Source organism: Sceloporus occidentalis, unplaced genomic scaffold, assembly GCF_023333645.1.
Source record: "Sceloporus occidentalis isolate IW3139 unplaced genomic scaffold, rSceOcc1.0.p SCAF_11, whole genome shotgun sequence".
Classification (NCBI taxonomy): domain Eukaryota; kingdom Metazoa; phylum Chordata; class Lepidosauria; order Squamata; family Phrynosomatidae; genus Sceloporus; species Sceloporus occidentalis.
The window spans coordinates 23065673-23079879 of NW_028316991.1; the positions used below are offsets into that span (position 1 = coordinate 23065673).

Here is a 14207-nt window from a genome sequence, read left to right on the forward strand (position 1 = left end):
ACTCACATTCAGCATAACACCCATCACTCTCACACACTCACATTCAGCATAACACCCATCACTCTCACACACTCACATTCAGCATAACACCCATCACTCTCACACACTCACATTCAGCATAACACCCATCACTCTCACACACTCACATTCAGCATAACACCCATCACTCTCACATTCAGCATAACACCCATCACTCTCACACACTCACATTCAGCATAACACCCATCACTCTCACACACTCACATTCAGCATAACACCCATCACTCTCACACACTCACATTCAGCATAACACCCATCACTCTCACACACTTACATTCAGCATAACACCCATCACTCTCACACTTACTAATCCACTCTCTCCTACCTTTTCTTCTTTCACTCTCACTTTTCCTCCTCTTCCTCTTCTTCTTCTTCTTCTTCCTGTCCTTCCGGTGTACTGAGCGCGGCAGACGGTGGGCGTGGCTTCAGTGTTGTGCGCCGGGATTTGACATCAAGTCCCAGCGCACAGCCACAGTTGCCGCGCGCATCGTTTCTGGAGGCGTGCCGGCATGGTGGCACCCCTCAGATGAGCGGCAGCCGGGGCGGACCGCCCCCCCCCCCCCCCCCGCCAGGTACGCATGACGGCCGCATTCAATCCTGCTCGCGGCCGCTTAGTTTTTAACTTTGCTGCCGCAGCCGCATTGAATGCTCGTCTGCTGGTCGTCCGTCCGGCCCACCGGCCCGGATTTAGGGCGGCCTGGGGGGCAATTGCCCCCCTGCCCCCCGGCCCAGCCCGCCCCTGAGGGCAACTATCGTCAATAAGGCGACGTCTGCAAACATATCACCCTTCTATCTGAAATGTATTTAAAGACACTTAAGCTTCAAGCACTGACTCTTTAAAGTGGTATGAATGTTTTGTATGCCTGAAACAGGCACAATTATTAGTTTTATTGCCCAATAATGAAACTTTTATTCTCAGAATGTTTTGGGTTTTTTCTTCTTTCACAGTATATTCGCAGATATTTGTAGTATAATAAAGCGATCGAATACAGCTTGCGATAGAAGGCTGTGCGAAAACGTAGAATTCCCAGCTCTGGAGCAGTTGGCCCATCAGGGGGTAATAATTTGATACACCAGTGTAGTGAGTTTTCACAATAATTCATTTTATTATTATTATTTTTATTATTATTGACCCCTTCACAACTCATCTTTATAAACCACAATTAAAGTACATGTCTGGGGGCTTCCCAGTGCAAGTGCTCCCTCTTCTGGTGAGTGGGGGGCAATTCACACGTGGAGGTGGGGCTTGTCATGCGTAAGGGCAGGGCTATCCACAGGAAGCAGCCTTTAGTGGGTGGGGGATATGATTTATGTAGGCGGGACTAGGCAACACCACTCCCCTTCCCAGAGAAAGGAGACTGCGTCTCGGAGACCCCAATTGCGGTACTTCACCCAGAGACTCCGGGTCAAACCTAGAGACCTATCTGTGGTACCTACATTTTTTCCCCTCTACAAGGCACCATTAATAAATTAATTTTCAAAAAATAATATATATATAAATATATAAACACTCACAACTGCTCCAGGTGGTCCAATAAGACCCTGTGGACCTCGAGGACCAGGCAATCCCTGCAAAATAGAACAAAATGATGTTGTTTGTATAATAAATGACAATTCCAGATGCTACGTGGAGCAAACAGATCAGGTAATAAGGTATCCATGTCAACATTTACATAACAACAATTGCTCAATTCATAAAAAATACCATTATTAATTAAAATAATGTACCAATGTTAAAATTATGAAGTTTGATGCATCAAGCGCTTTGTTATCATTATTATAATTTTACACATTTTCAACAACATGGTATATAATGCTATGTTTTATTTTTTTTATTGTATTTTTATTTCTCTAAAAATCTAAAATATCACTGCTTAAAAAAATAATAAATTATATTAATTTCCAGGTCGTTCAGTATTAAGTAAGAGTTCCGCGCCTCACTTAAAGTAGCAACATTCCACTGCGTGGTATTTTTTAAGGCTCATTTTTAAAACTTTTGCACAAAAATAGCTTTTGATACATAAACGCCCAGGCATGGGAGTAACATAGGGCCACTGTGGTGCAGAGGGGCCCCAGGCAGAGCCGGCCCAAGGCAAAATGCCGCCTGGGGCGAATTTTAAAATGCCGCCCCCCCCCCTTTTTTACCCTTCCTCTCCCTCCGTCCCTGCCGCCCCCCCCATTATCTACCCCCCCCCCCATATTATCTACCCTTCCTCCCCCCCCCCTTGTACTTACCTTTCAGCAGTCCTGCGGCGAGTCTCCCTGTTCGGTCTCGGTGCCGGCTATGAGGAAATCTTCCAGCACTCAGCATTACAAGCCGGCACCGAGACCGAACAGGGAGACTCGCCGCAGAGGAGAGAGCGAGGGGCGCCGAGCGGGTACTGACAGCTTGGTAATCGAAAACCACTCGGCGCCCCTTTCTCTCTCTTTCTCTTTAGAAAGAAAGAAAAAAAAAAAGGGCTTGGAGCGGCGAAGTGCCGCCCCTTCAAAAGTGCCGCCTGGAGCGGCTGCCCCACTCGGCTCCATTGTCGGGCCGGCCCTGGCCCCAGGTCTCGGGAAGCCATTACGCTACACCCCTTGAGTTTCTTCCGCAGCCTCGCTGTTACCAGAGTCTTAAATCTAAACCTTCTACGTCATCTATGTGGTGGTCAACAATTCATAGCTGCTAAGAGTCCTGAATTGGCTACCTTGATCCTGAATACCTGTCTTATGTCTTGTTTGTCGGTGCTGCCTGCAAGAATTTCTGCCTTTAGTATTACAATTAGTATTGTGAGAGCAGATCCAGTGTTCCATGGGTTGGGTATGATGTCACCCATGACCTCATACACACTCCAGTGTCCTGGTGCAGGAAAAGTTGGTAAATATTAGAACGCTTCCAGATTCCATTAGATTTTATTTCCAGTAACCAACGCATTCCTCAGAAATGAAATATCCCAGGGATTCCATGCAGGGTATTTTATTTCCCGCGCACGGAATTTCAGGATGTTTGATGCAAAACTAATAAAAAGCTCTTACCTGTTCACCTTTTAGTCCTTCCATCTGAACCTAAAATAATAAAATAATTTTTTTTTTTATTTGTTTTTAAAGCATTATACATTATTTTATTGTCCTTTAACATTGTAGGGTTTAGGATAGTTATATATATATATATATATATATATATATATATACACACATTTATATTTATCTATAGAACAATTACATTTTGCGTTATTTATATAAAAATAATATAAATAATTAAAAAATAATAAGCTTGTACGTAATCCTTACAACATTCCCTGGCAGTCCTGGTGGTCCAGCTTCTCCTTTGTCACCCTGTAAACCATGAGAAAATATCCATCAACAGCGTACGGACACCCTAAGGACACTACAGCCCCCAAACATTAGGACCGTATCAGTAACTGTGAGGATGAACTCCATAGCAGTTTGCAAATTCATTGGGAGGCTGTTCCACTTATCTACTACTCTCTCAGCCTCTGACCCTCTAGTTTTAGATCACGTTCTAACATTTCTCCAATTTTGAAATAGATTTAATTTACATATTTAAACCATATATGTAGTTGAGGCATCACCTGGGTCTTACTTTGGTTCTATTCAGTAGCATCAAATGTAGTAAAACTGTATCCATAGACCATAGACTGTATCCATGTATCCACTACTACTTGCTTTCTATAGGACCATTCGATGGACGAGCTATGGAGATGCTTACCCTGCTGTCACACAAAGAGTTAATGCACGCATCTATGCTTAACACTTACCCTGTCTCCTTTAATGCCCGGGACACCGGGTGGTCCAGCGCTGCCTTTAAGACCCTAAGACACAAGAGAATCGTGATTATGAAGGTTACATGAAGGTTACATTTATACACAAATGTCTCATTAAATGCATAGTTTCCAGACATAAAAAAAAATAAAAATATTCCTCTATTTCTCTATAGACTTTTATTAGTCAGAGTGTCAGGCATGGTGATTAAGACCGAGCCATTCCAATATATGATAAGAAGTCTCTGTATCCTTACCTGAAAAAAACAATGTATTGATTTTTTTAATACATGACCCAGAGCTGAGATCCACCTGCTTTAGATAAGAAGAACTTGGGAGCTCTCAGTCTGAGTCTAAGCGATTTCGCCCCAATTCCAGGACCACGGGGTAAATGAGGCAGATTCTCAGGGTCACACACAGCGGACTTCCTCCTATTCCATTTTGATCTGATAATATCTGATCCTTCCGATTAGTGCTATAACTACCAGTATTTCATGGCTGTTATTCCTGCTTGAATGCAGGTGACTCGATTAAGAGTATCTTTAAATAATAATAAATAAGTCAAGGTTTCCATGGCGACCGGTATTAGCGTCATTTGGTTAACACGTTAGATGGGTTGCTACATAGACTCTGCATGTTAGCCATTACAGGGTTAATACTTAAAGAGACTCAAGATCAGCTCGTTTAGAAAGTTCCCAGGCATGCTGAGGGTGCGTGGATTCGAATGCATACACATTGCTTATTCTGACCTTAAATCTTTCATTTTACACTTAAAAAAAAGGTTTATTTTGGGTACAGAACTGTGGAATACGGTATTTAGGAAATATGGGAGATCTGATTTAAAGACAGTGTTCCATTACTTGTATGTTGGGCAAAAAAAATCTTAACAGATCTGTCATTTCATTCTTTCCTCTAAAGCAGGGGCGTCCAACCTGCGGCCCTCCAGCTGCTGCGGGACTACATCTCCCCTAATGCTCTTTCAGCAAAGGGGCTGGCTGAGGAGGATGGGAGATGTAGTCCTGCAGCAGCTGGAGGGCCGCAGGCCGGACGCCCCTGCTCTAAAAGCTTAATTGCATTAAAAAAATAAAAATAATCATAGAACCCTTTAAGAATATTTTTCACTTTCCATGGCAAGCACCCATCAGTGACTGTTGTTCTGTCACATGACAATTAAGAGTTCCCAGCCAAAATTAGGAACAAGGCCAAATTGGACATGATTAAAGAATTACTTCCGGGGCATTCAACAAGGATGATGCCTCTGACGGGGTATTTACTGGAGTTACAAGGGGGTTACGTTTAGCAGATTAGGTGGAACAGCACCTTTAATGAACAGTACAGTATAGTACATAGACCTCTTAATACGTCTTCATTTCTAGCTAAAATATCCATTGTTGATATTATTGTTATTATTAACATTATTAACATTATTTACTTACTTCTCTGCCCTCGGACCCCGGCTTTCCAGGAAATCCATCAATTCCTCTCTCCCCCTGGTAAATGAAAAATGCAACAGTATTTCATATATTAGCGAATTGTATATTTTACTCTTTAAAATAAACTTTTTAAAAACATTTTTATGTTTTTTTTGCGCTGTACTATGGATCACGTCCCGTAAGAAGGTATCTCGCTGGAGAAGCCGGTACAAAGTAAATGCCCCAGGCTGTCACCCAGTAACCTGGCTTTGTGGTAGGGCATTGGATACAGTATTGCCCCACTGAGATTAGTGACATCACACTAGGTAAACAAATATGCCTGGGGGCGCAATGGAGGGCCGGCACCTTCTGGCCCGGGGGTACATAAAACCCAGTGGCTCCCCTCGGCCCCTTGCCCCCTCCAAAATACACACTGGCAGACACATGCATACACACTTACACACTGACGCTAACACACATACACATGCTTACACACACTGCGAGGAACCTCGGCTTTTCAACGGGGTGCGCCCCTGCCTCCCCATGCAGATCCAAAATTGTTGACGAAGGACCAGTCCGACCTGGACCATCCCGGTCCGAATCAGACCAGCCGTTTGTGAATTTTTGTTTTTAACACTTACTAGCTAATTATTAGTATTTATTGATCTATATGGCGGCTTCATATGCTGCAGCGTTGTACAAAGTGTAAACATGACATTACAAGTGTTGCATGACAACATGGGCAGTAATGATGTCATGGTGTGTAATAAGACGCCCTAACATCTGCTTTTAGGCAGGAAACAGTAATCTTGACACCTGTGAACTGTAGGGTAAACAAGAGTTTATGCGTTAGTACCCTGAGAGGGTGTCGCAGATAAATGGAACAGCCTCCCAGCAGAAGTGGTAGAGGGTAATACAGTGAGGGGATTAAATATGCATAGGATAGACATACGGCTCCTGAATCTAAGACGAGACCAACGACTGATCTGCCAACAAATTTTTTGTCTCTATGTTACCCCAAATCTTTGAATGATGTATAGGTTGTATACAAAGTAACATTAAGACCTTTTGAATGTATACAATGTATTGCGTTATCCTCCGCTACACAGCTCAGTTCAGATTCAATTCTCATTGCAGGAAAAGAAGAAAAAAAACTAATTCCCAGCCCTACTGGAGTGTGATAGCGCAATAAAAAGAAATATATTGCTACTTCAAGCCATCTTCCTTCGGCGGCTCGGAGCGTTCCTTACACTCTCTCTTTGAGGTGTTTTGGAGATCATCAGAATACTGATTGAAGTCTCGGCTTTTTGCTAGAAACACATTCTGACATCTGAATTACCAAAGGTCCTGAGTAGCAATCGAACGTCTTTCAAACGTCGCCACTGATGGAATTATTTCTCGATTCATTCTTTTGGATGGAAGAGTTTGTAGAGATGAACTCACCTGCTGCGAGTTCTTACAAATGGAATCCATGAATAATCTTGTCAGCACCGGCGTAACTGTAGGGGCCCCGGTGCGACCCCTTGTTCCTCTCTCCTCTTACTGATTCAAAATGGTTTAGAAAGGGCCCTTCCGACCTGGGCCGCCAGGTGGTAAGGCCCCTTTCTAAACAATTTTGAACCGGCATGGGGAGACAGGAGTGTATCGAGTGCACATTATGTCACAGGACCCTGCGGAAAAGCCAAGGCTGCTCGCACAGTGTGAGCATGAATGTGTAATTGTGTGTGTGAGCATGAATGTGTATTTGTGTGTGTGTGAGCATGAATGTGTATTTGTGTGTGTGAGCATGAATGTGTAATTGTGTGTGTGAGCATGAATGTGTAATTGTGTGTGTGTGAGCATGGATGTGTAATTGTGTGTGTGTGAGAGCATGGATGTGTCATTGTGTGGGGGGATGGATGTGTAATTGTATGTGTGTATATGTTTATGTATGAGCATGGATGTGTAAGCTGTTTGAGGGCAATGATGGCACGGACAAGCTGTTGGGGGCCCCAGGGCAATTTTCGCACCAGGGCCCTGTGGTTTCTAGTTCCGCCCCTGCTTGTCAGCGAACCTGATGTAATTCCTTAAAAAAATTGATATTTCTAAAATACCTTTTATGGGAAAAAAGCACTTGGGACCTCGGAGGTCTCATCTTCGAGGTTTTATACATCAACTAAGGGATGACATCTTTAGAGGGCGATACATTTTATAATCCGATATAATATATATAATCTCTATTTTCACTGATGTCCCCCCCCCCACACACTGAGGGGCACAGCCAGTCTCCTAAAACCTGGGGATGATGGGAATTGTAGTTCTGATGAACGGCAGCTGAAGGATGCCCATAATTTGCTTCATACAGAGTGGTGAAGCATCTTGTGATTTATAGTCACTGAGCAACCACAGAAACATATTTTGGGGTTTATTGAGTAAACCATAAATTGTTGTGAGGTTGAACTCCTTCACTTGAGTCCAGATTATGAAAGGCTGACCTCCGGGAGCTTCTCCTACAAGAAGGGCCAAGCCAACCCTGTATAATGTATAGTTAAGATAAGGGGGTCCTTGTTTTTGTCCATTAAAATAAGATGTGACGGATGAGAAACCCAGCGCAGACGGGGTTAATGCTGTAAATGACTATCGTCTCTGATGTTTGAAATCCCAATGAATAGTGAGCTCCGGACGCCCACTGCGGCTGTCCGTATACCAGGTGGATTATTCATTTATACTGGGAACCAGCGCACTGACACACTGGCTAGACAGGATAACGCACCCCACTCACTGCCATCGGGTCAGATGAATGATACTCAATGTCAATGGCTACAGAATAGGGACAATTGTTGCAATTCTGGTCAATCTGCCAAAACCAAAATATTCTGAATAAATATGTCTTACCATCTGAAGAAGAGACCTCTGAGGTCCTGAATGCTTATGTATTTTATGTACATCTTTCTCTGCATTGGCTCTGCAATGAAGGTATCAGACTCCATGTTCTCCTTGACTAATAGAGGTATATTTTCATATGGCATGAATATAGATATTAGGAGATCTAACATTTTGTTCTTTCCATCACATAAAAACAGCACAGAAACGTTTAAGAAGTTTTTACAGTTTCCTTGGCAACAGCCCATCAGTGTATGCTTTTGTGTCACGTGGCAATTACGTGTTCCCGACAAAAACTCAATAGGATGAGCACAATAATTGAGAAAGAGAGAGAGATGTAGAGAGACTGAGAGGGAGATAGAAATCGGGAGAGGGGGAGAGAGAGGGAGAGTGTGTGACAGAAAAGCAGAGAGAGAAAGAGGGGGAGAGAGGGAGAGGAGAGAGAGAGGGAAATTATAGAAGAATATAGGGAGAGAGAAGAGGAAAAAGAAAAAGAGTTCATAAGAGAAAATTGTTGAGAATGCAATAGAAATCAGGGCAAAGCATGAGATGCTCCAATGTTTTTGGTAGGGATATGCTACCTTCAGAATGGGACACAGGGATTTTGGTCCTGAAGAGGGACTGTTCCCTCTAAGAAGAGACACTTGGCAGGTATAGCCTTACAAGCCCATACCAGGACTCGGACCCTCCATCCAGACTATCCACATTACACGCTCAGACAAGTCACACGTGTACGTATCCACAGCCCTGTTATTTATACATCAAGCGTTATTAATGCCGTGTGTGTTTTTGCTCACTTGTTTGATTGATTTGGGGGGGGAACACCGATGTCTTGGAAAGGTAAAACTTTAGGGGCTTATCTGTTTTGTCATATACATCTACAACATTATAGCAAAAATAAAAAAACAAAATACCGTAATCCTTCAGAAAAAAAAACATATGGATTGTCGTCATTCAGTCAAGCGCCAGTAGGGGGCAGTGGTAAACCACACATTAGGCTGACTAGCTCTTCTAGCTGAAGAATACCTTATTGTGTTTAATTTAACCATTTAATATCCTGCTTCAGTATTATTCTGTATCGATCCCATTCAACTAGACACTGATAAATAAATGTAATGTTAAGAGTTTGGTCTCCGAGGGAACGAAAGCTCCTCCGCCATAAAGAATTGAGCCAATTGCCCTTTTGCTGGACAGCCGCTGCTTCAACTCATCGACTTCACTATTATCATTATTTTTAAGTATTAAGTGCTAACATATTGTGCAGCGCTGTACAGTTTAAACATTGGGTGGGTAACTAATAAAAAAACAACTATACAAGGACCATGCCCTGCCGTCTAGCCTTCAGCCACTTTTTAAAGTGAATTTGTTAAAAGGTAGTCTTAATCTCCATAACAACGACCACTGGTTTCTATGGTGATAAGATCAGCAGAGTTAAGTCCAGGAGGGCGAAAGTTTCTCTGCCTCTTAACATGGAGCCTACTGAAGCTCACTGATCTCCTCCACCAACCCATTAACACTATGGAGGGCCGCGCCAGGTCCACCCAGCATCGCATGCCTTTTTAAAGGTAGAGTGCCAAGATATGATGTCATAATGATGATGTCAATTATTCAAGAATTTGTGTTCTGCCTGTTGAAATTTGGAAGAATTTGGAAAACTGAAACAACCGATCGACTTTTAGATTTGAAGTCCGTTCCTCCATAGACTTTCATTAGTCAAAGGGTCTGACTGGGTGATTAAGACTGAGCCATTCTATTGTTCCCGACATGCAGTATGATAAGGAGTCGGGGTGTTTAGTAGATTGGGGTTCAGATAACAGAGCAAGAACACAACAGTTAATATGCAGCTGCCTGAAAACATTATATTATGGGGCAAAAACTACAACTGGTTTAACCCCTAAAGGACAATGGGCATTAAAAACAATGCATTTTGAGCCCGTACATGTATGGGCTTTGTCATTAAGGGGTTAAAAAGGAAAAAGTATTGTTAAAAACATTTATACTCTGATACTAGGTTTAAGAAAAAAATGTGTAAGAGATCTCCTTTAAGATGAATAATAATAACAAAAGATACACATAAGTTACACAGACTTCCTGATAAGCTCTCCCCCGTTGGGTGTATTTCAGGAATGGCTTGCAATTTAATCATATCTTGTAAACCTTACACTTGATTTGTTGGTAGACCTCAAATACTCGGCGGTGATTAGTTTATGTTACACCCCAACACATAGAATCACAGAAGCTCTCGGGGACTCTCTCATCAGATGGAACGCCATCTGCAAAAGTGATCTTCTGAGGTCCCGAAGGCTTACGTGACTCTCCGTCTTCTGCTCTACCGACAGGGTATGAAAGAATTAAAACGCAGCCAAAACCTGGCAGGGGATGGTGGATCTCCATTCTCGTGGGCAGAGAAGATTTGGGACAGATAGTTACTTATAAAAATAAAATATCTGATAAGATAAGGAACAGCGATGGTACCAAGCATGGTGTAGAACATTCAAAAAAGGCCATATAGTTTCCTGATAAATGACATATTTGTAAAACTTTGGTAGTAGGGGAGTTATTGTCATAAATAAAATTAAAATACTCATAAAAATTCCGAGAACATGTAGTTGGCCAGTCTTAGAAGACTCAAATGAATGTACAGAACCCATAAAAGCCAACTTATATAATGTTGGTATAGGCTATTACCTTTTCTCCTCTTGAACCCCTCTCTCCTCTTTCACCTTGTAAGCCCTGCAGCAACAAAAAGTTGATATTCAAATACAGGTATTACAAACACACAGTTGGAATATAGTTCATTAGGGCTGGAAAAACCATGTTAAGAGGAATCAGTTCTTCTGCCACAAGAATTCTAAAGATTCCAAGACTCATTTGTAAAATTAGGATACAGGGTGGATCGTGTTATTAAGTTGTTAAGAGCTGGAAATCTAGAGGTAATTCATTTTTATGCAAACTATTTTATTATTGGCCAATAATTAGCCATAAAATAAGGTTCCTTAGAATAATAAAAACATAGAAAAAGATAATAGTAAAGTCTGTTACTTCATCGCTTATTAAACTTGTTCCCAGAAAAGCTATATTTACGAAAGAAAGCAACTCACCAACAATTTAAATGTATATATTATGTTAAAACATATTCTATTTTCCAGAATGGTATTTTGTAAGAGGTAAGTGGGTATTACCAAACACGTCCAACCTTATAATGCCTGAGGATCTTTAATGCCAACCTTACATTAGCTCAGGAGTAGATTTGTTCAAGTTTAACCCCTTAATGACAAAGCCCGTACATGTACGGGCTCAAAATGCATTGTTTTCAATGGGTTTAGGGACCGCCAATTGTCCTTAAGGGGTTAAGTCCTCTATGTATTAAAATATTGCCAAATGCAGGACCTTCTTTAATGCCACCAACTCCACGGCCAGCGGAATCATAATGGATCCCAACTATGATCCACGCATGTAGATGGTACCATTATTGGCTAGACGGGCTATTGTGCTTGCGAATGGATAGCGCCAAGCAACTCTGCATCTCATCAACTAAGAACAGAATATGGAAGTCCATTGCCATCAGGTTCCATTATATTCTCCCAAAAGTCAGCCCTGAGGTCCCCCTGAGATGGTGACATAAGAAGCGTTTGTCCTTGAGGCTCGGGCCATGCTCCATTTGGAAATTACCCTCTTACAGGCTGTGGGAACTGTGACTTACCGGCAATCCGGTTTGGCCTGGTGGGCCCTGTGGTCCCCTGGGTCCTTCTAATCCCTTTAAATATAAAAAATATATATGTTATAAATTTACCAGTAGACTTCGTTAACTTGATATACTAATATATCTGTAATTATATTATTATTTGTCATAGAATTACATTTTGGAACCCCCAGGAGCCAGTATTACTTAATGCTTACAGAATGTTTATCAGGATTCTAATCTTCAAACACAAGACACACAAAAAAGGATGTGTTTTTTCACACAGTGATACATGTTCATTAGAAAATAAAACAACAAAATGGGATTGTTTCTTTCGCCTTTCCCAGAACCGACATCATTTCCTGCAAGTCGCAGAGCAGAAAATCCCATTTTTCACCATCAATCCTGCCTTCACACTTGACGGAGTTTTCTGGATTAAATCCAGTTCCATATCAGTGTCTGCCACCGATGGCCAGCTCGGGGATAATGAAGTCTACAGTACACTGGGCTCCGACAACGCTCTCTTCCAATTTATCTGAGACAAATGTTTTTGTTTTCTATTTTGTCTCTTACGGACTTCCTGGAATCGGCAGAATTTTAATTGAAACGGAATTTCACGGCACATAAAGACATTATATTTATCGCCCCTCGCCTGACATCATTTTATAGTTTTTGCTTCTGAGTCACTCGATGTCACAGAAGCTGTGAAAGGTAGTCGTTATATATCCATTGCTGATTTTCAGGAGGATGACAACCCAATTTCTTTCACGGACAACCTGGCAGGACACCAGTATCCTAAACATTGAAGTTTGCTCCTCAAGATGGGTCAGAATATATGTGACACCTCTGAACAAGCAGGGAACCCAGTATGTTGGCCGAGTTCCTCCGGGAACCTGCTAGATTTTATATTAAATGGTCATCCCCTTGATGTACCATCTTATCTTGGTAATGCTATAGAGAGATGCTTTAGATACTGTTGCTACCATCTTCTTTGGCCATAGGGTTAGGTGCAATCGGCCAACCACTGCTGTGGAAGGAATTAGGTCGATTCCCACCAAAGTACACCTTGTTTCAATATTTAATCCAATTAAGCCACATTGCTTTGAAAACAAAATTTACCTAATAATAACTCTTTGTTTCCATATTGGTTCTGGGCTTAGAAGGACATGTATGATCTCATTGACCTTTTGCATTGTATATGTTGAGGACTACTAGGACCACGCTAGGACCACGCTAACTGTATTGAGACTTTACCATCAGGTTGGAATTCATCGACTTGACGTTCACAGATGGATTCGCAATATTGTTCACGGTCAGTCGACACATAGTAAAAAAAAATTTTTTTTTTCCTTGGATGTTCATGAGCGATATTAAGCTAAGAATAGTTATAGACCTACCATGGGACCGGGTGGGCCAGCTATGCCAATTTCACCATTCTCGCCTTTATCTCCCTGAAAGAGAACATACTACGTTACAATATTGTTTGAGTTTGTCATGTGTTTCATTAAAAAAAAAAAAAACACAAAAAAAAACAATGTAGAACCAATCAGAAAATTAAATGTATAACACAAAAAGAATATAGTTCAATAAGTTTTTTTTGGTATTATAATTCTTAATATAAGAAATCTCACCCTCTCTCCTTTTGCCCCATCTCTTCCAAAAGGACCAGGGAGACCCAGGGACCCCTAAAGAACAAGAGGAAAGGTGGACAAAAAATCTTGACAGCAATAAAAAATAAAATACAATTTGTTGACATCACCGTGATGGAGGAAGCTTTCTTTGCACTGGTGGAGAGTCTTCCCATAAATAATAATTAAATAGCAGTTCTAACGAAGGTGAGTTTGTTTTATATTGTAAAGTGTGCATTATAGTTTTTTTATGAAAGCTGCCATATTGAAGTCCTGAGTTGCCTCGGTTTAACCATGGAGGCATTGTTCGGTTTTTATTAGGTCATGTATTAAATATATAAGGTTGTCAAATCTGTATAATAAAGTAAGTAAATCTAAATACAATAAACATCACAAACCAAAAGCTTTAAAAAAATGAGCCTTACCTTCTCTCCTCTTTCCCCTTTACTGCCTGGAGGTCCTACTTTCCCTTCTTCACCCTAGAACGAAAAGATTTTTATCAGGATTGGGATTCCTAAATGGGTCCCTGGTTGACATAGCTACCACACTGCCACAGTTCTAGGCAACTAGGGTCTCCCAAGACTGGAAGCATCACGGCAACCGAAGACCAAGTAACACCATTCTAATGATATAGAGCTGTGGATTCCACGAAACTACAAGTAAATAATATGTTATAGTTACAGTATATATGCATGGGATAGGTACAGGGCCTGGCTGGCGATGGCGGCCATGACACTCTAAGTCTGGTTGGATATAGTCTGACAGTTGGATATAATTGCTTATAGTTATAATGTTAAGCCCATACTGTCAGGACTGTCTACAT

General features: G+C 41.6%; 1 protein-coding gene across 1 annotated transcript in view; it reads right to left on the reverse strand.

Moving 5' to 3' along the window:
* The window catches only part of LOC149305704 (uncharacterized), a 93703-nt gene that overhangs the window by 47029 nt on the left and 32467 nt on the right, over positions 1–14207 (reverse strand). Inside the window, exons 11-20 of the mRNA XM_089477300.1 lie at positions 13810–13853; positions 13388–13441; positions 13154–13207; positions 11778–11831; positions 10763–10807; positions 5237–5290; positions 3798–3851; positions 3310–3354; positions 3055–3084; positions 1555–1608 (exon numbers count right to left, since the gene is read on the reverse strand). Coding sequence (XP_089333426.1) covers positions 1555–1608; positions 3055–3084; positions 3310–3354; positions 3798–3851; positions 5237–5290; positions 10763–10807; positions 11778–11831; positions 13154–13207; positions 13388–13441; positions 13810–13853 — 488 coding nt within the window. The remainder of the gene's footprint in view (positions 1–1554; positions 1609–3054; positions 3085–3309; positions 3355–3797; positions 3852–5236; positions 5291–10762; positions 10808–11777; positions 11832–13153; positions 13208–13387; positions 13442–13809; positions 13854–14207) is intronic.